This window comes from Crocuta crocuta, unplaced genomic scaffold (genome assembly GCF_008692635.1).
Source record: "Crocuta crocuta isolate KB4526 unplaced genomic scaffold, BGI_CrCroc_1.0 scaffold234, whole genome shotgun sequence".
In the NCBI taxonomy this organism is placed as follows: Eukaryota; Metazoa; Chordata; class Mammalia; order Carnivora; family Hyaenidae; genus Crocuta; species Crocuta crocuta.
The window spans coordinates 3,743,383-3,767,051 of record NW_027529647.1 but is presented as its reverse complement, the minus strand read 5'-3'; the positions used below and the strand labels follow the sequence as shown (position 1 = coordinate 3,767,051).

Below are 23,669 nucleotides of genomic sequence, written 5' to 3'. Positions count from 1 at the left end.
CGGTGGCCGGCCCCCCCGCCCCTGGCGCCGCCTCCTGGCCACCGGCTTGGGCTCCCCGTGGAGCCCCGCTTTTGGAGTCAGGATGGGGCGTCGGGAGGTTCTGCCCTGATGCTTCCCTGTGGGCCCCCCGCCCCTGCAGGCCGTGGAGAGGAGGAAGCGTCCGCCTGCACGTGGCAAGAAGAGGCCCCGGATGCCTGATCCACAAGTCCGTCATCCAGAATGTTCTGGCACAGTAGGCTTCTTGAGGTCGGACAGTTTCATCTGGGTAAGAGCCTGGGAGCATGGGTTGAAAGGCTGGCAACAGGCCCTAAGTGACTCACGGCCTGGCTCTCCCTTGGTGGGTCGGAGTAGGGCCCTGGCACGAGCCTGGTCCTCACCTACAGCCTCCCCCACCCCGTCGGTCACCCTCCCGTGAGCCCACCTGGGGTGTCCTGACCCGGAGAGCTAGGGTTCCCTGGAGTGCGTTAGGGACAAAACCTGCTTCTGATACAGCCCCGGGAGGCCTGAGGCTGCAGAAGTGTGCGCTCCCGGCTCACCCCCTCGGCCCTCGGCCCTCCCTCCTCTGGATGGATGGTTATTTTTAATGAGAGAAGGGGAATTAGGCATGAGTGTGCTGAGGGGACGCCATTGCTGCAGCCTCTCCTGAGGGACAGTGAATGGACCTTATGGCAGCGGAACCTGAAGCATGCCTGTCGGGCACCCTGCGGGCTGTGGGAGTCCAGGCCTGGGGGCCTGTGGCCCCACGTGCTGCCCCCAGTGGCCAGAGGGAAACCTTGGCGAACACTCAGGAAGACGAGCTGTGAGCGTGGAATTCTGGGCTCACCGGATGCTGAGCAGGTGATCGGGTGATGCAACAGACCCTAAAGGAAAAGGGATGGGTTTCTGGAACCCCCGTGCTGGGCTCTCAGCTCCCAGTCTCCCCGAGGACACCTGTGCCCGATGGCGACTTTGTGGCCAGAGGCATCAGGCACTTGCCGGGGACCCCAATTCTGGGCCTGTGGCTCAGGGGCCGGGGGAGGCAGCTCTCTGCCCGCATCCCTGGTGATGGCCCCCAGTGTGATGTGTTCCTGATTCTGCCCAAGTCCTAGGGAGTGGACGGAGCAGGACGCAGTGGGAGGGGGAGGAGACTCTGGTCTGGGAAGTACAGCCAGTCTCTGCACTGACCAGGAGCCACTTGGCTGGCAACCCTTTGCTCCCATGCTAGGAGGGGTGCCCCTCTGCCAGGGTCTCTCCCTTAGGCTGGAGGTGGCAGAATGGGGGGTCTGGGACCAGCCAGTTCAGCTCTCCTGTCGCTTCTCACGTGCACCTCTCCCAAGTAGACAATGGACCGGTGGCCCTGCAGAACCCTCCGGAACAGCTGTGTAAACTGAGCGTAGGAGGAGACGAGCATGCTCACATCCTCAGCTCTTCCCTGAAGGACCGAACGGAAACAAACAGAACCAGAGACGCCCCTCAGTGTCTCGGGTGCAGAAACGCGAGCACAGCCCCCCTCAGGACGATGCGTAAACCCACAGGGGTGCCCACGCTGCACTGCCCCCCGCTGTGGCTGGCACACGGGCTCCTGCCACGACTGCGCCCTGCGGCCCCCACACTGGAGACGCCACGCCGCCCAGGAGTGGGCTGGGTACGTGACCCAGCTGGTGCTCTGTCCCCCCTGCTCTGGAGAGCTGGGGCCCGGCCTCCGTGGGGCCTCACACCAGGCTTCGGAGAGGAGCCACCGTGCTAGGGTTCTGCTGCCTCCTCTCGGGTGTGGCGTGGCCCCGGAGGGGATGACACCGGGGACCTGCCTGGACCAGCGGCTCCCAGGACCCTTGGGGAATCAGGCGCCTGGGCTGGTCTTCTAGAATAATGACCAGAACCGCAGGGCGGGCAGGTCCAACTCTGGCTCTCCCTGCCTGTGTACCTGCGTCACCACTGTCCGCAGTTACCCATCCAGGCAGCGGACCCCAGGGCAGCACCAAGACCAGCCCCGGGCCTGGGAGCCATCTACGCTTGAGCCCTGAGACCCTCCCCTTGCAGTGGAGGCGCATGAGCCCTGGGCCAGGATTCACACTTGCTGCCCAGCCGGGTAAGCAGCCAGAGCTTACCCTGACGCAGGACTCAGGCCAAGTACGCCGTGAACACACAAGGGGCACTTGGAGGGCTCTGGTTCCGCGGGCAAGTAAAGATCTCTCAAATCCCACTTTCAAGGAGCTGACCCTTTCCGTCCGTTCTGGTAGAGCGACTTCCTTCCCTTTTTCTCTCAAGTAACAGGACCGTGTGCTTTCCTACCACTTTTCCAAGCCAGGCGTCGAGGTTTTGGAGAGAGAGCAGTAGGTGGAAAGCAGTGTCTCAGGCCCACGTGGGTTTACGGCCTGGAGAGGGTCCTGATGGTCCACGGCCTGGAAAAGCAGCTGAGGCGGCAGCTAACGGAAGCCCCGTGACGCCGAGCGGGCTGTGCTGGGCGGGGTGCTCTGAGTTGCCTGGAATGAGGGGGAGGTTCTCCTGCAGGAGGGGGCGGGGAGGAGGGTCCAGCATGAGGTGGCGTCCACACTGGGGGGCGTCTCAGGGCTGTTCCAGCCTCTGCCCGAGGCCGCCTCCTGCTGACTTGGGGCGGAGGGACCACGGGGCTCAAGTGTGCGTGGGTAGGCGTGATGCACAGCGCCCCTGCTGGACCAGGGGGTCCCTCAGGAGAGGGTGTGGGAGTGGGGGTCGTTGGCCCAGCCATGCTCCACCCTTGAGCCGAGTCTGGCTGCTTTATGAATAAACGATGCAGCCAGATAACGGGAGGTCACGCAGCAATGAAAACGAGGAGGCCAGGCTGCGGAGCGTGCCTCCCAGACGACCTCAACCACTGATCTTCCGGAGAAGGTGGGGCCGTGGAGGCTGCAGCTGGTTGGTGGCTGCCCCGGGTGGAGGGGAGGAGGGACAAGCCTGTGGGCGGAGGGCTTTCAGGGCGGTGGGGGGACTCTGGCGTGCGGGTGGCTGCAGGTCCCCATCCGTCCATCCCAGCCCAGAGGAAGCACAACCCTGAACAGTCCTCACGTAGACCCGGGGCTTCAGCCAAGGACAAAACCTCGATGTTGGCTTATTAGTTGTGAGCGTGGTCTCCCACGAATGCCACAAGTTCACAGACAAGGGGACCCGCTGCACTGGTTTTCTGTAAATCCAAAACCGCTCTAAAAAAGTGGTAATTACAAAGCAGAACCACTGAAGCCCGGAAGGGGCCGGAGCAGAGCCGGTGGCTGCAAGACGGGGGAAATTCTGACTTTGAGTCTGTGAACAGAGCACACATTCACCCGTAAGAAGCCACGTGTGTAACTCGGAGAAGAATGATGGAACGATGAAAATAAGACGGAACTAAAGGAAAACCAAAGCCTTGAACATAAGGCCCAAAACACCACTTGAGACACGTGCAGTTTTTGACTTGAGAGCGTGGCCTTCCTCCGCTCAGAAGGAGGCCTCTGCCAGGACAAGAAGAAGCCTTCCTGTGACAACATCCAGGAAAACGTTTGCTGCTAAATGCGCCTCTGGGAGAGGTGGAAAGCAGGCCTGTCCCACAGCCCCTGAGGTGCCACCTCTGCCCGTGGCCGCCTGCCCTCACCGAGCCGCACGGGGCAGAAGCGCCGTGGGTGGAGCCTGGCCAGGCCGCCGCTGGTGACAGACCTCATTCACTGACGGCCACGCAAGATGCACACTGACACCGGGAGCGTGAAGTACACGTGTGGTCACGCGGAGTTTCCCCAAGGATGTGAGACCGGCTCAGCATTAGCAGTGTTCATGCAACTCCCTGTGTTACGACTCATGGGAGGGAAGGGCGCTCTCCCCGCTGTTGCAGGAAAAACCATTTGCTAAAATTCAACATCCACTCATGACCCAAAAAACTCAGAACAAAACTAGCCGGAGCGCAGCTGCCTCAAGGGTGAGCGAGCAAAGGGACAAGCAGTCAGGACTGATGAGCGCGAGGGCCGTCACAGACTTGGCGGACGCGTGAAAGCCAACGTCATTTCTGCGCCCCAGCAGCAGAGAGAAGACGGTTAAAACTCCCGCTCGCAATCAACGCAAGCAGGGTGGCCTGCAGGAGGGCACACTGGCGTGTGGGAAACACTCTGCCTGGACGTCCCACAGCCACTGCCGTCCCGGAAGGCAGGGCCGTGAAGGTGGCGGCTCTTCCCCTTGGACCCCACGCCCCGGTCAGGTTCTCACCCACCAGAACAGCCAGCGGAAAGACTGCCCGCGACGCAGCTGGCGAGGACGCAGGACGAGCAGGGCCCACAGGCTGGAGGGAGAGGAGAAGACGGGTCCTATGTGGAGTCCCGCCCACCCGGGATACGGACTCCAATTTGTTCACGACAGTGAAAACCTGGCAACACCCGAGTGGACAGACCAGCTGCGGGATGTCTGTACCACGGGACGCACTCGGTAGCTGAGGGAGCGCAGCCCAAAGCACACTGCCACCGCGGCGGAGCCCGGGCTCTGGAGCCCGACGGCTGGCCCGGCACCCCTCTATCTGGATAGGTGTTCACCGGAACGCTCTCACGCAGCACGCACGTCACTGGGCCTGTGTTCTCTGCGCCTCCAAGAACAATAAATACGACAGCAATTTGAGGTCCCCACAGTGTTTTTCCTGGGGATTGGCAGGTAGATGCCCGTGTCTGGGGAAGGGAGGAGCCTGGGGTGTTCACCCACTACCCTCACCCAGAGGAGGCGGGTGGTGGAGCCCCTGCCCGCTGCGGAGCGCCTTGGAGCCCCGGGTTCAGAACAGCTGTCCGCATGGAAATAGAGTGACCCCAGCCTTTTCCGCGGAGACCCGACGTGCGGTGGCTGGACAGCTCACACGTGAAAGGAACCCCTTGGAACCCAGCCCAACGGAGGGCTTCCCAGGAGCACGTCCTGGGCCATGTGCCTCCTTCCCCCGGCGGAGCCTGTGGTTCAGGGAGTTACGGGGTGACCGCCGGCCGCGGGCTCACCTGGAACAGGATCTGTAAGGCCCCGTGGAGGATGCACAGCCGCCGTCCAAGGAAGACGAAGAAAGGCACCACGAGCTCCAGGAAGTGGTTGCTGAGCGTCTCAAAGCGGTGGGCCCACCACGGGGACTGGTGCAGGAAATAGGCCGCGGGGTTGGGCACCGGCTGCGTCTGGGGAACAGAGGAGGCCCGTCAGCCAAGCCGGGAGCTCTGCCCACAGGGGACCCCTGCCCGTGCAGTGCCGGTCGGCCGACCCAGAAGCACAGGGCGTGTGTAGGGGAAGGAGATGTCTGGGAGCATCCAGCTGTGAAGGGCGCAGGGGAGGCCAGTCCCGTGACCCCTTCCTCCAGCCGCTCGTGAGCTGGGTGTGGGGGAGACGATGGGACTGAGGTAACTTCTGACCCTGCCCCCTTGGGGTGCCATGAAGGTCCTGGTGACCCAGGAGCTCAGGTCTGTCTCGGACAAAGGGACCGGCACGTTTGAGGCCAGTGCTCACACGCAGGAGATTCCTGCTCAGGGCTGCTGGAGGCTGAGGGTTCCGGCCCTGTGTGTGTTCCCGGGACCGGCCTCCGCACACGTGTGGGGGGGAGGGTGTGCACATCCCACGAGGCCCGTGTGTTGACTCAGCTGCGGTGCTGGCCGCCCTAGGGCCTGGCTCGCAGGCCCCGCACCTCTGACCACAGGGGCCTGGCCTTCCCCCAGACCCCCGGCAGGAGAGGAGGCTGGGAGCAGGCCACGTAGACGGCTGTGTGTGCTCCTCACAGGCACGCACCAGCTCCACGGATCCCGACCCCAACCGGAGCCCTTGGATTCCAGGAAGGGTGTGCAGCCCAGCAGGTGTGGGAGAGCCCGGCCCGGGTGAGCCGCCTCACTCCTTCCCTCTCCGCTGCGGGATGTGCACAGTCCACGCGCCAACATTCTGTCTCCTGGGGACTTGCGCTCACACACACCCCGTACGGTGAGGATGTCACCGCCAGAGGGGGAGCCTGGGGCCAAAGGGACAGACAGACCAGAGCAGCTGGGCTGCTGGAGATCCAGCCTTGAAGCTCCAAGATGCTTCGGACATGAAAGGACTTGCTCGTCACGTGTGGCTGAGGCGGCAGGAGGAAGCGTCCACCTCTAGCTGCTGCTGGAGCGCTGCCCACCTGCTCCCCAGCCCCAGGTGCCTTGGCGTGCCACCCACGTGGCGTGGACACCGAGTGCCTATCCCGCTGTCTGTCATGAGTGGGCAGGGGTGGGGGTTCCTGGTCAAAGGACGCCGGCCACGTGCTGCCCTGGACGTGCAGGGTGGCCGCGGGAGGAGTCGCGTACACGGCCGGCCCCGGCTGCCTGGCCCCTGGCTCAGGGCTGGAGGCAGCTCCGGGCAGACTGGCTGGGGAAGGGCCCCATCCCCCTTGGGAACACTTCTTGCTAACTTTTCATTGGACACAATTTCTGACTCATAAGTCGGAAGAACAAGAAAGAAAATCCCTGAATGTCACACTTCCTCACATCCGTGTGCTCGGCTTCTCAGTACTCGAGCGTGAGGGGTGATCTCCCGGTCACAGCCAGGGACGGGCCGACGCTGGTGCCGCCTGCTGCCCGACAGGACGTGTTTGATGAAGGGTGGTGCAGCCCCTACGACTCTCTAGACCCTCAGGTGGATTTTAGGACACAGACAAGCTCGCACGCGGGGTGTCCCTCGTGGTGGAGGTGGGGCACGTGCTTTGGGCAGGAGGGGCTGAGGTGACCACGTGCCTTCGCGTGGCGCTTTCCACCTGGACCTCTTGGCTGAGGGGTGTCGGCCGGGCTCTGCCGGGCAGGCTGAGGCTGTGGACTTACCCACCTCCTCCTGCAGTCCGGCATCCTTGGCTGGGTCTTGCCAGAATCAGTGGCTCCGGTGGCCTCTGAGCGGTGACTTCTGGGCCCCTGCTCCTTCTGCACTGTTAGTCGGTGTTCCGCTGCAGGGGAACGGCGCCCCGGCCGGTTTGTCTGTGCCGTGTGGGCACGCGGCTTAGAGTTCCTTGCTGCCACTCCGATGTGTCTGGCCCGTCTCCGGGGCCGCTCCTTTCAGGCCCCGTGCTGTTGCCGCCCGTGGCTCAGATGCGTTCCCTCTGACGGGAGCCCCGCCTCGGCTCGCGTGTCACCGCCTCCCGGCCCTTCAGTGGGCAGAGCGGGAAAACCGGAGCGTGGCTCTGCCAGCCCCCCCCGCACCCACGCCCGTCTAGCTCACAGCTCCACGTGCTCGTCTGCAGCTCAGGGCAGCGTGGCGGGCCTCTCCCCGTCCACCCTGCAGGCGCTCAGCGAGCGCCAACGTGTCCCGCTGGTGAGCGTGAAGGCCACACCTGCCCGCACGGCCTCTGGGCCTTGTTTGCTCTCTCCAGGTCCCCCAGCCCCCAACCCCGGGGTGCGGCCGACGCAGCCTCCCGACTCGGACTCTCAGTGGGCCGGACAGGCGATGGCAGGCGTGAGTGGGGCTCTCCGGGTCCCTGAGCGAGTGCAGCAAGTGTCCCCAAGATGTGCCTTCCTGTTCACGGTCACCTGGTGTTAACCACCCACGGCGTCCCCAGGATAGGCAGCCCCCCCGTCCCTGGTCCTTCGGGGTGGACCGTCCAGCACTGAGCAACAAGCGCAAGGAAGTCTCTTCTCTGGGCCCTTTCTGAGAAGCCTTTCGGGGTGGACATGTGTCACGGCTGCCTCGCTCACAGTCTGCATCCGGTGACAGGACACAGTCCTGGGGGCAACAGGCAAGGACACGAGGAGAGGACGTGCTCTACTTGGCCTTCAGAGAGGTCGCTCCTTCGGAAGGCCCGGCACCCTGGGTCCCATCTGCTTCTCTGGTGTGGGGCGCTGCTGCGTCCTGCAGGGGCCCTGGCGACAGCTGTCCGCCTTCGGGGCCCCCTGCTCCCGGGGAGGAGGGGGAGGGAGGCCAGGCTCCTCACGGAGTCACGCTGCAGGGACAGGTGCCGAGCATCCAGTCTGTTCCTTTCCACAATTTGCGGACGGACAGGAGCGAGCCCGAGGCGCGGGCGGTGGGCGCTCAAGTCTTTTCCGGCAGAAAGAAAGAGTGTGGGTCCGGGGTGAGGCTGCGCAGGCACCCTCCACCCACCAGGTTTCTCACCGGGTTCCCGGCGAGCTCGGCGTGGGGCCGCCCTGCAGTTGGGGGCTTGACGTTCTCTGGCAATTTTCATTCCTTGAACTTCGTGTGTATCTGTGGTTGGCGCACATTTCTGGGAAGCGCATCCCTGGGCAAGGAATGTGAATGATTTGTGTTCCTCAGCAGAGGTCAGGCGGGACGCATCTTCTCGGGGGGCTGAGCCTGGGGGGCCTCCCCAGCTGGCAGCGCACCCGCCACTGCCACCGGCTCGTGTCTGGGTCGGTGGGGGCCGAGACAGAACAGGGGCAGTAACCGCCACCTGGGGCTAAGGGACCACGTTGGGGTTTTGAGAAGGACACGACCCAAATTTATAACACACAGGACAGCCGTCGCAGATCCCTGTTCCTTCGAGTTTCTGTGACCTTCCTTAGCTCGCACACGTGAGGCAGAGACACGCTCAGAGGAAGCACCACCGCCCCGGCACAGGGGCGGCAGGACGTGGGTGTGAGCCCCACGGTGGGCCCTGCGGCCTCTGCCCGGCTTCCCTGCCACGCGGAAACGAGAACTAGAGTGTGACAGGCCTGTCGCCTCCTGCAGCACGTCCCGGAAAGGGAGGCTCTGTCTCCCAGGGCGCCGCACCAGCACAGGCCTCGCGCTCCTCCTGCGGGTTTGTTCCCGGCCGGGGCGGGGGGCTGTGTCTGGGCCTCAGGGCTGGGAGGGTCCTGAGGTTTCCCTTCTCCTGCAAGGCGGAGACAGAGTTTTATTTTTGTTTGCACTGATGCTGGAAAAAACCACCGTGTCATAAAATCTGGTTGTAAACCCTGGAACTGGCTGGAACATCGCACCCCATAAAGCAGCCACTGCGGCCACGCTCGTTAGAGAACCGTGGCTGAGTGTCCGGAGCTCGGCCCAGCTTGCATGCCAGCTGGGACCTGTGGGGTCCCCTAAAAAGGTACTTAAAAATTTTTTTTTAATGTTTGTTTATCTTAGAGAGAGAGTGAGAGAGACAGGACAAGCGGCGGAAGGAGCAGACAGGGAGACACAGAATCTGAAGCAGCTCCAGCTCTGAGTTGGCCTTCAGCACAGAGCCTGACACGGGACTCGAACCCATGAACCGCGAGATCGTGACCTGAGCTGGAATTGGACACCTGACTGACTAAGCCACCCAGGCGCCCCCAAAAAGACCCCCTTAAGGAGGAAAAATGAGGAAAACACGAAGGGTGATGAAAACAGTTTCGGGTTCAGGGTACAACGCCCTCCTCTCCAGGCCCTCGGTGAGAGGTGTGAGGAGGATAGAAATGGCTTTTTCAGCCAGTTTCCCATTTTGCGGACTGTAAGTTACGTGTTTGAGGTTTTAACGAGACCAGGAACATGGGTAATTCTTGTCTGATAGTAGTTTTGGAAAACCCTGAAGCTGTACGTACTCTGGTTCGACAGAAAACTCTGGGTCGCACCCTCACCGCGAAGCTGGGCCGCTCACAGAGGCCAGGAGGCGAGGTGCCCACCCTGCAGTTTTCGGGGTGTGGGTGTTCCCCTGGGGACACGGAGGCATCTGCCTGTGGGCCTGGTGGCAGGGATGGAACGTCACTCGCACCTGTCCGGAGAGGGTCTCGGGGTGAAAGTGGGAGAGCGCGCTGTCCTCACAGCTGGCGGCCGGCGGCCCGTGGGCCCCGATGTCAGGCTGAAGGCTCCGGCCCTCGTGAGGCCAAGGCAGACCCGGGTGCCACGTGCCTGCTCATGTCGGGAGCTCGGCCACCCTAAGGCCACCTCCCCTTCCCGCCACGACGACGGGCGGTGGAAAAGGAAGGAAACGGAGTGGCACACACAGGACTGGGCCCGCCCCAGCGCCGGTGGAAGAGCCGCGACGCCGGGGCGGCTGTGGGGCCCCCCCGCCTGACCCCAGAGAGGCTGGGTCCCAGCGGAAGGGCCGTGGAGCCACATCTCAAGGACTGAAACAAACCTGTCAAAATGTCTTTCACCAGCAGGGGGGAGAGGGACCTTCGGACCAAGAGCCCCGCGGCAGGAAACCCGCACAGGGGGCGTGCGGGGCGGCCACTGGGTGTGGGGGCAGCAGGTGGCGGTCGGAGGGGAGCTGTGGCGATGCTGAGGGTGCGGACACGCACGCGGCTGTCTTTGCACCGTAACTAACAATCCCTGAAGGCTAATCTGACAACAACAGTAACGACGTGGCACGTGACTCGTCTAACGGGACGGTGTGGCAGCAGGAGGCTGGGGGAAAGCGAGCGCCACTGCCCCGGTCCTGGCTGTGACGTACGACGTACACAGCGAGCCTCAAATTACCACGGAAACAAAACAGTTACAGTTAACAAGCCAAGAGAAGAGCTGGAATGGAGTTGTGAAATACCCAAGAAATCCAAAGCCAGGGGACAGAGACACAAGAAGACATAGAGAACGGCTGGCGGAACAGCACACCGGCATCAGCCGCGACACCGCCACGCTTGATGACGATGATGTGAATGCGCAGCCGCAAGGCAGAGTCTGACCGAGTGACGCTGCAGGTCCCACCAACGTGCACCTGATGACCCGGGCCAGCTGGGTGAACTGTCCTGAGCGAGCAGCTGGGGTGACCGCACCCGGTGTCCCTTGGTGGGGCTGGCACAGCGCCCACCCCCCCACTCCCCACGTGCGGGCAGGTTCCGTCCTCCACGATCCCTGTGGGTGAGCGTGTGCACCACTGCCCCGAGGTGCACACGTGGGGCCCCACGCTGCCTCCCTGCTGGAGAGCCGGGGAATTTACTGTCTGGTACTACAGACGGCTCCAGGACCGAGGGATGGACTTGGGGGCCCCGGGGCAGGTGGAGAGGGGGGCCTGCGTGCCCTCAGGACGGTCTCCTACCCCCATGAAACACAGCACGCGTGGGGATGTCCCTGCCCTGGGCCGGTTGACAGATGACATGAACCCAGACACGCCCAGGACTCAGAGTCAGCATCTACTCAACACGTCAAGACTGAAAACCCACAAGAGGCTTAAGGCCGCAGGCAAGGACCTTGTACAAAGAGCAGAACACGGTGGCTTCCGTGTGCCGGAGCCACAAACGGGGAGTGGGAAATGCGGAAGGAAGTCCTGGCGGGTGGCGCTCCGGGTGTGTCAGCAAGAGGGACACGGGCACCTGACAGGCGTTCGCTACGCACACAGACCAAATACTCTCAGGTTAGTTCATTTGCAAGGCAATACGGTCCCTGCCCCTCCCCCCCGCACCCAAATGTGAGCTTCCGGAGGAACAGAACGTCCAGAAGGGCTTGGGCCTGGGCAGCGTTCCAGGGAGGAGTGGGGGTCTAGGGGCAGGAGCCTCGGAAATGTGGGGGCAGCGGGACGTGTGCATGCCCCCCCGTCCGTCCGCCATGGCTGGGGGGCAGGGCACACCGCAGAGCAGCTCCCAGCCTGGGGGTGCACGGGGCCAGCCCACCTGCCCAGAGAGGGTGCCTGGGCAGCACCATGGACAGCAGTGGAGGGACCGGTGCCCGCGGGACCGCCGAGCCCACAGCCATGAGCACTGGGAGTCCCATCTGCCAGCCCCCCCAGCACGTGGGGCACTGCAAGCCACCTGCCCCCCCCCGAGAAAGAAAGCAGGAAGGGGTGGCCCTGTGAGCTGAGCCGTGGCCTACAAAAGGCCACAGCTGTGGTGCCGGAGGTGGGTCCCCCGTGTGGGGCTTACCTCGTAGTGGAAGTCCATGCAGGTGAGGTCCCGCCAGCACTGGTCCCCCCGGATCTTGATGAGGCCCTGCCAAGGCAAGTCAGAGAAGGACGTGAGCCACCCCTGAGGACACACAAACCCACCAGAGTGGGGCAGCCCAAAGGAAGCTTCGGGGGACAGGGCTTATCTTGCACCTGAAACATGGGCCAGAGGAGATGTAAACAACAAAGGCATACTCAGGGCTACGTTGTGCGTGATACATATAGAAAATACGAGTTTCTGTTACCAAGGCAGTCCCTTCTGTGCTTTCTGAAGACTCTTCTTTTTTTTTTAAGATTTTTTACATTTTTTATTTTTATTTTTTTTTCCTGAGAGAGAGACAGAGTGAGCAGGGGACGGTCAGAGAGAGAGGGAGACACAGAATCTGAAGCAGCTCCAGGCTCTGAGCTGTCAGCACAGAACCCGATGCGGGGCTCGAACCCACACACTGTGAGATCATGACCTGAGCCAAAGTCAGATGCTTAACTGACTGAGCCACCCAGGTGCCCCTAAGATTTTTTATTTTTAAGTAATCTCTACATCCAATATGCAACTTGATCTCCAACCCCAAGATCAAGAGTCCCAGGCTCCTCCAACTGAGCTGGCCAGGCACCCCGAAAATTCAGGTCTTCTGATCATCACTGCAGGAGTGCAGTTGTGAAGCTTTAAAAATGGACTGATTGGTGGCACAAAAACAGACACATAGACCAGTGGAATAGAATAGAGAACTCAGATTTGGACCCAAAAGTGTACAGCCAACTAATCTTTGACAAAGCAGTAGAGAGTATCCAATGGAAAAAAGACAGCCCCTTTAACAGATGGTGCTGGGAGACCTGATCAGTAACATGTAGCAGAATGAAACTAGATCATTTTCTCACACCACACACATAAATAAACTCAAAATGGATAAAGGACCTGAATGTGAGACAGGAAACCATCAAAACCCTAGAGGAGAAAGCAGGAAACAACCTCCTTGACCTCAGCCGCGGCAATTTNCGATTGGGGGGGGAAGGGAAGGGGGGTGATGGGCATGGAGGAGGGCACTTGTGGGGATGGTCATATGGAAACCAACTTGACAAACCAGCAGGTCCGAAGCTCAGGCAGGCCGGGCAAAGCCCTGCCCACTGGCAAGATCGCTTGCTTCCACGTAGCACACAGGAACCCCCCGTGCCCAGGCTCGTCCAGGGAGTGGCTCAGCTGCTGGGCATACGGCAGAGAGGCTGTGCAGGAAGGGCCCCGAGGACACTGGTGCCCACGGCACACTGCCCATCTGTGGAGCACAGCNTGCCAGCCAGATGCCCCCCCCGCCCCCCCCGGCTTTCTCTTGGGAAGCTGCGGCTCCCTGCAGCCCCTTCCTAAGAGGCAAGCTGCCTGCTGCCTGCACCGAGGACTCCGCTTGGCTCCCAGAGGTTCCGCTGTAATTTGTCTCTTACGTAATCGCTCGGTTGGAAGGTGAGAAGCTGCCCCGACAGAACACAGGCGTGGGCCGCGGCTCAGCTTTCTCCTGTGATGGTGGTTTTACAGCTGCATCCGTCCTGGGCCAAGCGCCACCAGCTTCAGCCACCCGCCTGCCCGCCCAGCCACGCAGCCGGCACGCAGGACTCAACAGCCCCAGCTTGGCACCGAAGAGGCCGCGTCTGGCTGGAGCGGGGCAGGCACGCGGAAGGTGCAGAGAGGCTGGGGCACCCGGAGCAGGAACAGGGGGCAGAAATGCCCAGGCAGTCGTCGGGGGAGCCAGGGCTGGCAGGTCCGGAGCCGAGCAGACCGGGAAAGGCTGTGTTAGGGGAGGTCCGGTTTGGGTGGGGACGGAGTTGGTCAGAGAGGGACACGAGACTGGTGACCGGGGGCGGAGGCCGGGAGGGAGGCCGTCAGGAGGGGTGGCACTGCCAGCTGTGGCTGTGGGAGCCTCTGCTCTTCCTGCCGATGCCATGCGACTGTGGCCTTCACTTGACCGGCGACACCGCCTCTCACAACATCAAGGTGTGCGTGTGGCCTCCTAACCGGGGTGGCGGCTGAGCCGGCCGACACGGAAAGTTGCCCTTCGTGCGGGGGAAGGACCACGGCGCAGAGCGCTCCGAGCTGGGGACAGGACTGTCCAGCGTCTGGGGGCCTCTGCAGTTGGGTTGTGTCTGGACCGCGGAGCCCGCAGGACGGGCGCAGGGTGGGAGCAGCCGAGACTTGCAGCTGGTGGGCGGCAAGGACTCGGCAACACCCAAAGGAGCAGGGCTGAGAAGTGTGGCGCGGGCCCTGCGGGCTTCCGCACAGGCCGGGGGGCACTGCTCCTGCCGCGCACGCGGGCGCGGTTTACAGACGGCCGCCTCCCACATCTGTCCCCAAGGGCTCCCAGCGCTCCGCCGTCCTGAGCCCTGACCCACTGGTGGCTCCGATGGGGAGCCGGGGGCGGGGGGGCGGCGCCTCCTAACCCACACGGACCGAGGTCCTGGCACCCGGGTGGTGCTTTTCAGAGAATGGAGGCCCGTCTTTCTGGAAACCAGGTTTGCTTAGGTCACCACAATGCCAGACACACCCCCTGGGCAGGGCTCTGTGGCACATTCGTGTCCGTAGGAAAACGGAGCTTTGGGAAGTCCCGCGTGGCTGCTGGCCAGACCTGAGCCAGCCTGTCCCGGTAACCGTGTGCCCGTTCGCGGGGCAGGAGAGCAGCTGCCGTCACGCGACAGCCCCGTGAGCGCGGCTCTGCTCCGCACACCCCTCCGAATCCAAGAGTGGGTCTCTTTGGAGATTCAAACCAGGCAAAGGAGAAAAAAACAAAATAATTAAAATGTCATTCAAATTCTAAGCTGATATGAGACACTTAAAAATCTGAAACATTCTTCCGGGAGCAGAGAATAATTATATTCCTCCTCATCCACTGACTTCTCCCTATAGTGCACATGTCAGATTTTCCACGGATTTTTCCTTCCTGAGTGAGCGTCAAAGGAACAAAGACTTCTGTCAGCCTTTCTCAGCCCCAAAGTTAATTCTGAAAAGAAATGGCTCAGACACGCCGGTACCGGGCCAGATCCAGAGAGCCGAGCGACCCACAGCTGTCCACCCCTGCTCTCTGGGGAAGGGAGAGTGCGCTAGAACATTCCAGGCTCCCTCTCAGGAGTAAGTAGGAGGCAGGGGCATGAAGGGAGGTGCCCAGGGATGCAGATGGGCCTCTCCAGACGGCCGTGGGCCTGAGAACACGTGTCAGAGACCCCCGTCTAGGAAGGGCAGGTACAGGCCTTGCCGCGGGAAGCACGGCTGCTTCTCCGTGCTGCGTCCTTCCCTCCTGTCCCAGGCCTGCGATGGGCCTTCTCGTCGGGGGTCCCCGCACCCAGGGAGCCCCCTGCAGCAGCCTCATCCCGAGTGCACACAGCACCCCTGTTCTCTCACGGACGGGGCTGCGTCCCCCATCTGCAGGCTCGCCTGCCGCTGCCCTCCCTCGGGCGAAGCCTTGGTGACCCCGGGGCCACTCGTACTAACGAAGTGGCGGTTAGGGAGGACGCGCCGCCCCTCCGCAGAGCAGCTGGGGCGCCACCCAGGCTCCCCGGCACCCCCGTCCCCTGGGGGTGGAGCTGGCCTGCAGGACCACGTGTGCCCCGAGGCAGGCGAGGCAGGGGGGTCTCCCTGTCTCAGGTGCATTTGGGGTTCACGGTCACGTGGCCCGTTTGGTGCTGGGGGCTCAGGCACGCTGGGCGGCCCAGGACAGCCCTGTCTCCACCCTGCGGGGCCCCCTGGTGTCCCAGGGCCCTGCCCCTCTCCAGCCCGAGGGACAGTGACACAGAGACGAGCAGCTGAATCCGGCGAGCTCGGCGCCGGCCCCTGGACTCGAGAGGACCCTGCAAACGGCCAGGCCGCCGCGCGGGGTCCTCCTGGGCCGGGCTGCGCGGAACAGAAGGGGACGCCATGGCCCTCGTCGGCCGTAGGGACTCAGCGCCTGGGGCCCCTGGGGGTGGAGGCAGTGAGGGGCCGAGGGACCAGGCACAGGGCTGCGAGCTGGGGCTGAAGCTGGGGCCGGAGGTCGGAACACTGCCGACAGCACTTTCCAGGAACCCCCGTGATGCCTCTTGAGCCAGAGCGGGGGGCCCGGCCTTCTGGGCACTCTTGGGAAGCATGATGGAGCCTCACGGGAAAGCCCTGGCTTCCCTGCCCGAGTGAATTCGCTCGAGCAGATCAGGATAGCTGCTCTCATTTCCGAGTGGGGACCCCGGGACAGGGTGTCGAGGGCCTGGCGATACCTGCTTGCGTTTGGCCGTCATGGCGCGCTGCATTCGGTTTAATTACATTTGACGCACTTTTACCAGAGGCCTCGGACTCCAAGTCTCTCCTCTCCCTGCTCTCGTTCGCCAGCGCTGCCTCCTGACCCCCGGGTGCCGGCCACGGTCCGATCTCTCCCTCCGAGACCTGGACACTCGGAGGGCAAGACGGTTCTGGTCCGTTCCCTCAGGGCAGCCGCTGGGCCCCCAGGGGAAAGACCGAATCCAAACACGGACGCACGGGCTGCCCGACTGCCGCCTCTTCTCAGCTGGAATCCTCCTTCCCACAGAAGCGACGGAGCCTCACGGGGGGAGGGGCCGAGGTGCAGCTCGGACGCCGAGGCTCCGGAGACCAGACACGTGCGCTCCATGTGCTGCCCCCGCCAGCGAGCGTCAGAGCCACGCACAGGTCTGGATGGGAAGAGCGGCCCCTGCTTACTCCCAACCCTGCGCCCCACACGTGGCTTCCGTGGACAAGTCTGGCAGCCTTGCTCCGTGGGGCAGAGGTCCCCTGGGGCCGGGGGTGCCTGCGTGGCTGCGATGGACTGGATCAGCCCAGGTGTGCCGGGTTTATCGGGGCTTCGTCCTGCAGTGGGGGCTGTGTGTGAAAACCCCACGCCACCCCGTCAAGTCCAAGGGCGGAAACCACGATTTACAACAAACAAAACACACCTTAAGTATTCATTTCAGTGTGTTCTGACCATTGCATACCATCAGGTATCCACCACCCCAAGGAGGGTGTGGATGTCCATCCCGTGGAACGTTCTCTGTGACCCCTTTCCAAGCTGGTCCGTGCCCCACTTGCCAGGCTGAATGGCGGCCAGCGCTGGCTCGGCCTCTCTGGGGTCTCATACACAGAGACTCGTGGGTCAGGTGCTCTTGGACTCTGGGCTCGGGCAGGCTGTGCCCCACGCACTCTGGGGTTTCTCCACGTTGCTGCCGTTGGGAGTGCAGGCCTCCGTGAGGGCTCAGGAGTTCCTTGCTCCCAGCACCGCGCAGGAGCGGAGGGCTGGCTCGTGGGGCAGGTGCGCGCCTCGCCCGGTGGGAGCTGCTAACGGCTCTTCCGCGAGGCTGCGTCCCTGACCCGAATGGGCACTGTGCCCACCAGTGGGCAGTGCCGGCGGCGCTCCCGGCCCCGCTTCTCAAGCCGTTCTCAGATCTGCTGCTTCCGAGTATGGCCAAGCCACCTGCCTGCCCTTCTCCGTGGTTTGCGTACTCTGGATATTCATTTTTGGTTGGGCCTGTGCTGGTCTGTAGTCTGCCTGTTCATTTTCTCAGTGCGGTTTTCATGATGGAAATTTTTAATATCAATAAAATACATTTAGGAAAAAAAAAGTTTTTAATGGTTACTGTTTTTTGCGCCATCGGAGCAATCCTTGCCCACCCCACGGTAACTGTGTGTGTTCCTTTGGAAAGCTTTGTTTTCCTGCCTTCGTGTTTGTTACATTCCGTGCTCTCCCCAGGATGAGACCGGGTGCTTGCTTGGAAACCAGCCGATCGACTGCCTGTGCGGGTGTGTTCTCGAGGTGTTCCGTGGATCCTCCAGGAACCTGGTGGAGGTGCCCTAACATTTGGGTCCACGGTCCACCTCGAATGAGAGTCTGATGCAGATGAAATGCCGGCCAAGCTCGTTTCCATTCCTCTGCAGGTTTCCCATTAGTTCAGCCCCTTTTCTAAACGGGCTTGCCTTTTCCCTCTGACTTGACTGTACCCTGGTTGAGTATCAGCTGAGTAGGAGAGATGTGGTCCATTTGTGGACCCTCCTCTTTGGGTCCAGTTTTCCAGATGAGATCAATACCACACTTCAGATTCAAATTAAGCTGTACAATCAGGTAGCGGGTCTCCTGGCTCTGTTTTACTTTTTCAGGATTCTCTGTATTTGCATGTAAATGTTACAATCAGCGCGTTACCCTCTCCAGAAGGCCCGCGGGACCGGGACGTTGACAGGCAACACCCTGAATCTGCACACACAGTCTTCCGAGGACCGAGCGGGGAGTGCCCCGCCCGCCGCCCACCACCAGCGCCCTGCACCTGCGTCTTCGGCATCTTCCACCCGGCTTGTTACCACGTGCGTACTGGAGGTTCTCCTGGTGCAGCCATAGATGGTATTTTAGCCTTATTTTCTAACGATCTCTCCTAGTTCGAATACAACTTGTGCTTTGCACGGACCTTGTGTCCTGCAACCTCACAAAGTTCACGTATCCATTTTACTAGCTGGTATTTTGATTCCATTGGGTTTTCAGCCTCTTGAATCACGGGTGTGAACACCTTTGTTTCTTTTCTTCCAATCTTTATGCCATTTCTTGTGTCTTCCTGCACCAAGACTTCCAACGTGACGCTGAGGGCGGCGGCAAGGACAGACTCCGGCCGGGTGTGAACGCCCTGTCCCTCTCGAGCGAGGACAGGTGGCCAGGTCCCAGATGCCATCCCCCAAGGACGCTCCCCCGCTACCACGAGTTGATGTCAGACTGTGTTGTGTGCCCTTCCGGTAGCTGCCACTGTCCCATTACTGTAGGGAGCCGTGTCTGTTGGTTTTCAAACGTTGAACCGCCCTCGCATCCCTGCGAGCACCCGGCCCTCGCCAGAACCGCGTCCGCGGTGTTGTGCTAACGCTTTCTCTGTCTGCGCCCAGGGCTCCTAGGCTCTTTCGCTTCTTTCTGTGATGCCCTCATCAGGCTTTGTTTCCATCACGTAAAACAACCCGGGAAGCAGCCCCTCCTCTGCGGCTTTCCAAGATGACGTGCGCAGGGGTGCCGCTGTTTCCTCCTGAAGCATCTGGTAGATTCCACCGGGGAAGCCACCCGGGCCTGCACTTTCCTCCCTGGAATGGGGTCCGATTCCACTCTGCACGTATTTAATAGACACAGAGCCGTCAGGTCCCCTGTTTCCTCCTCAGCTTTGGGAGGAAGCTGCATGTGGGAAGGGACGTGTCCATCCCACGTAAGCTGCCGACTCTGTCCCAGGGACTCTTACCGCCGTCTGAGGACAGCGTCTTCTCACGGTGCTGACAGTCACAGCCTGGCCGCAGCCACCGGGTCTGCCGAAGCGACTGAGGAATGTGTCTCAGATACAGCTTTTGGGCTTGTGTTAACAGGACAGCGGGGCAGTGTGCCCATGAGGAGCATCGGGAGGGGCCCACTCGGGTGCCGGAGCTGGTGTGAGACACGGCCGTGAGCGTGAGCACAGAGCCGCGAGCGTGAGACATGGCCATGAGTGTGAGCACAGAGCCGTGAATGTGAGACACGGCTGCGAGTGTGAGACACGGCTGTGAGCGTGAGCACAGAGCCGCGAGCGTGAGACACGGCCGCGAGCGTGAGCACAGAGCCGCGAGTGTGAGACACGGCCACGAGCGTGAGCACAGAGCCGCGAGTGTGAGACACGGCCGGGAGCAGCAGCAGTGCTCCGTCGTCAGGCCGATGCTGGTGAAGGAAACACATCGGTCCCACTTCCCTTCAGGTCACCTAGATGGATGCGGGGGTCACCTAGCCGTCCCCAACAGGAATGTCTGTGCCTTGCCAGGCTCTGAGAGGTGCCTGGGGGCCCCGGGCCTGACCCCCTCCCGCTGTGCCCTCCGCTCCCCGGGCCTGCAAACAGCTGGTTGCAGCCACTGCACACAGACCGCACACGATTAAGATGGCTCGTTTCAGCTGCATTTGCTCAGGAAGAAGTTACAAAATTTTTTATCAAACTCCCACGCTGTGAACCAATAGTAAAAGTAACTTAAAATCGGGAGAAGCAAAGTACGTGATGCCGGAAAAACTGTGGGAAGAACACGCGGAAGAACAAGCTGCGCCGACGGAAGAGAGGCAGCCGCCCCCAGAAGTGAAGTCTATCCGTGATCAGCCCGAGTCCTGACCCCACGGCCCAGTGTGCACGCTCCTCCTCGAGGGCCGGCGGCCACCCCTCGAGGGACACGTACCAGTCACGCTTCTGTCCCAGCACGTTCTCACGGAGGAGGAGCCACAAAGAGCCTCTGGCCGCCGGCGCCCTGGGGCCTCGCGCACGCGCAGGGGGGGCTGGGGGGAGGGAGGAACCCAGAGGACCTGCCTTCCGATTGTCCAGTTGTCTGGGCGGAAACCGAGCACGTGCCTCCCCGTGGTGCCGTCCTGCGCGGAGACCCGGCGGCAAGGGTCCCGCCTCGATTCCCAGAGCTCGGGCGCGCGAGGTCTCAACCTTCCCCCCGCGCAGGCCGCCCGTGGGGCCCAGGACCGACCCCGGCGGCTCTGGCTGAGGCCACGAGGAAAGCCCATCGTGCGGTCTGACCCGGGGAGCGGAGGCTCGGGAAGCAAAGTGCTGAGGCTGCGGGGACAGGCGGCGCCACCGGACCACACCAGCCGGCACCGACTCTACACACGCGTGTCCCCGGCGCCCAGAAGCGGAGATTGGAGGGCGAAGCGAAAACTTCTTTAAAGCATAATGAAGGGCAGCCTGCTTCCCGAAACGTTGCCTCCCACACCCACGCTGTTCGCCGCCTTCGCAAACGGGAAGCTCCTCCACACTGCGGTGCCTGCGGTCTGCGTCCGGAGCCGAGGACGGAGCCCAACGCGGGGCCTGTTCCGGGGGAGCGGCTGGCGCCGTTCCAGCGGGATGCACCCTGCACCTCTGCTCCAAGGACGGGAGTCCGCTGGGGTCACCGCGCCTCCCCCGCCCGCCGGCCCGCGGGGTTTTGGGGAGCACGTCCCCGACCCCCCGGGACAGCCCCGAGGGCAGCCCCTCCTGCTCACGCCCCTGCAGCCAAGGGCCCGGCGCCGTGCCCTCCCCGGTCTGTAGGTGAAGTCCCGGCCCCCCATGTGCCTGTGTGTAGACTGAGCAGGTAAAGCGTCAGTGGGGCCCTGAGGACGGGGTGCTAACCGGACGGCATGAGTGCGCCATCAGACACCAGGGCTGCTCCCCCGCCCCCACCTCCGTGAGGACACAGGAAGGGGATGGCCGTCCGCGAGCCGGGAGGAGGCAGGCTGTTCAAGCCACTCCGCGTGCGGGGACCTGCGCTGCCGTGTGGCCCTGCCCTCTGTGGCTTCAGCCGTTCCCGCTGCAGACGGACCGGCGTTTCCCTAGAGGCCAGTGAAGCGGAGCGTCGGCACATGTTTGCAGGGTTCCTTGGTGAAGCTTCCCCTTTCCACACTGATCGTTGTGACCGTGGGGTTTCATGCGTCCTTTCTGGGCCCACACGCAGGCTCCCTGTGAGGGGCAGGGGTACCGAGGGTGGCATCTATCGCCCTTGTCTGTTGGGAAGAGAGGATTCTGATTCTGTTGGAGTCCAATTTATCCATTTTCGTCTGCTCTGTTAATGTTTTCCATGTTAGAAGAAACCTTGATCTACCTTGAACTTCAAAAATTTTCCGTTACCTTCAGCAAGTATTGGGATTTCCACTTTTACATTTGTGACCGCCTCGGCGGATTCCTGTGCGCGGTGGCGGCCGGGGCCGCTGGGCCCCTGCGGGTAGCCAGCCGCCTGAGCACCGCGCATCAGAGAAGCGCCGTGCTGTCTTTCTCAGCAGCACGGACTTGGTCGGTTGTCCCAAACTTGCGTCACGGTGACTTCCGTGTGGGGCTGTTTCCGGACACACGGACCCTCCCGAGGATTTGGCCGTCTGTCCTAAGTCCCCACTGCCCCATCTCACCAACTGCGACTCCTGGGCAACTCGGAACAAGGGGTGTGACTCACCGCTTACTCTTCTCCAGGATTTCCTGGCTATTCTAGGTCCTTGGCATTTCCATACAAATGTAAGAATGAGTTCATCAACTTCTAGAAACAGAATCCTTCTAGGATTACGTCTGGGTGGCAGGGAATCTACAGATGGGTCTGAGGACAGCTGCACCGTGGGGCAGTGGGGAGGCTCCCGACTCACACGAGTTGTGTCTATTTAAGCCTCTCTCCTCTCTGTCACCAACGACGGCAGCTTTCAGAGAACACAGTGGTAGATTTCAGTTAAAATTTCCTGAGTATTGTACGGTGTTGGAGGTTGTTAATGACATGGTTTACGTTTTCTCTTTTTTAAAAAAAAAAACACACATTCATCACAAGGGCTCAACCAGAAGCTTAATTTAAAAACCAGAAACGAAACAAAAATGACACCACAGCTTAAGATGCAGAGTCCTAGACGGAAACGCAGGAAAGGGCAGGTGATCTGAGAAGATAAAAAGGCTACCCAAGGGAGAGAGGCTATGCAGCCCGGATTCTTGGCCAGACACCGGCTTCGGCAGCTCCCTTGCAGATGCTGCTTCAAGGCCGTGGGTTTCTGCAGGCTCGGCAGCGTGTGTGCTCACGGGGTGGCGGCGCTGGGCGTCCTGCGGGTGTGCAGGTGGCGGCAGGGTGGCGGCGGGGTGTGAGGACCCCTCCCCGTGGGTGCAGCGTAAGCACTGGGGCGCTCCGGGGACAGCCTACACCTCAGGCCTTCACGTCCGCTGCCCGCTGCTCTGGGGATGGTCCCCGCCCATGTGGAAAGGTCGATTCAGGGAAGGCAGAAGTTCCTTTGTCAGCGGACATCGCGGGGTCGTCGGCTCCTGCCGCGGCATCTTGCCCACAGGACCCCAGGTGGCGCCCCCGCCGGGCTCGGCTCCTTTGTGGGCGGCCGGGTGGCGGTTCTGCGGGCCCCCGGGGGGCCTGGGTGGGGAGACAGGAGCTCGGACAGCACGGTAGTGCTGCCCCCAAATTTCATCTGCTCGCGGCTTCTCCCGGCCCGTGGAGAGAGCTGGTCTGTGTGCCTGTGCGTGGCTCCCGCGCCCGGTTAACTGCGCGCGCTGGTTCTGAGGACGCTCTGATCTCTTCACCACGAGGACGGGCGCTTTTCCGTCCTCCCTTCCCGCCTTCAGGGCTTTCGCGGCTCTGCCCTGCTTTTCCGCGTGAGCTCCGAGCTTCCGTACAGCGCCGGGCGGGCGGGATGAAGGTGGGCGCCCGGGCGCGCGCTCGGCCTCACGGCACAAGCACGCCGTCTCCTACAGGCGAGGGCGGCGCTGGGGCGGGTGCGACACGGATCAGGCGGGAACGCTTCCTAGTCCTAGTGCGCCAGAAGATTCTTTGTTAGTTGTGAACGGCGTTGAATCCATCGGTGAGGCTGATCGCATCATTTCTGACGTTGCTTCTCACCTGGAAACGGGACGACGTGCATCGGTTGGCTTCCGTGCGGCCAGCGGCCTGCGTCCCGCGGGAAGCCCGCCTGGTCTCCGTGTGGCAGGCGGGCCGCTCGGGCACTGCGGGGCCCGTGTGCTAGCAGGTCACGACTGCTGTTCGTGCTCTTGAGGGAAACTGCTCTGTAGGTGCTTTTTCTTGAAACGTCCTTGTCCTCACTGGCCTCACAGAGTGAGCCCACGAGGGCTTCCTCCGTTTGCTGGATGCGTGCGGAAAGGACTCACTGTTCTTCCTGAAATGTCGTACGCGGCTCACCGGCAAGTCTTCGGGGCCCGCAGTCCTCTGGGGGAAAGGTGCTTTTTGTTTGTTTGGATGATCTCACTTCATACGACTGCTCCGACGGGACCCCTGGGTGGCCAATCAGTGAAGGCCTCGTCTGTCGGGATTAGATTGGAGCCACGCGCTGTTGCGACTCAGCAAGAGGGGGCGCTGTGTCTTTCTTGGGGCTCCTCCTGTGCCCTGGTCCCGCCTCTGCACCTTGCCCCGGGAATTCCAGCGGGATGCGGGGCCCAGGGAACTCTGCAGCCTTCCGTCAGCCTTCAGTCCATCCCCTCGGAGGGCCCCCCCCCCCCCAGCCAGGCA

At 62.1% G+C, this 23,669-nt stretch overlaps 1 protein-coding gene and 1 long non-coding RNA gene across 2 annotated transcripts in view; one reads left to right on the top strand and one right to left on the bottom strand.

Annotated features, from left to right (window-relative positions):
• LMF1 (lipase maturation factor 1) overlaps positions 1-23,669 on the bottom strand; it is a 66,237-nt gene that overhangs the window by 8,652 nt on the left and 33,916 nt on the right. The window contains exons 5-6 of the mRNA XM_077762667.1: positions 11,700-11,765; positions 4,950-5,117 (exon numbers count right to left, since the gene is read on the bottom strand). Coding sequence (XP_077618793.1) covers positions 4,950-5,117; positions 11,700-11,765 — 234 coding nt within the window. The remainder of the gene's footprint in view (positions 1-4,949; positions 5,118-11,699; positions 11,766-23,669) is intronic.
• Positions 23-2,171, top strand: LOC144230372 (uncharacterized). The gene is made up of 3 exons (XR_013334757.1): positions 23-265; positions 637-837; positions 1,320-2,171. It is a non-coding gene; the product is annotated as an uncharacterized LOC144230372 (long non-coding RNA).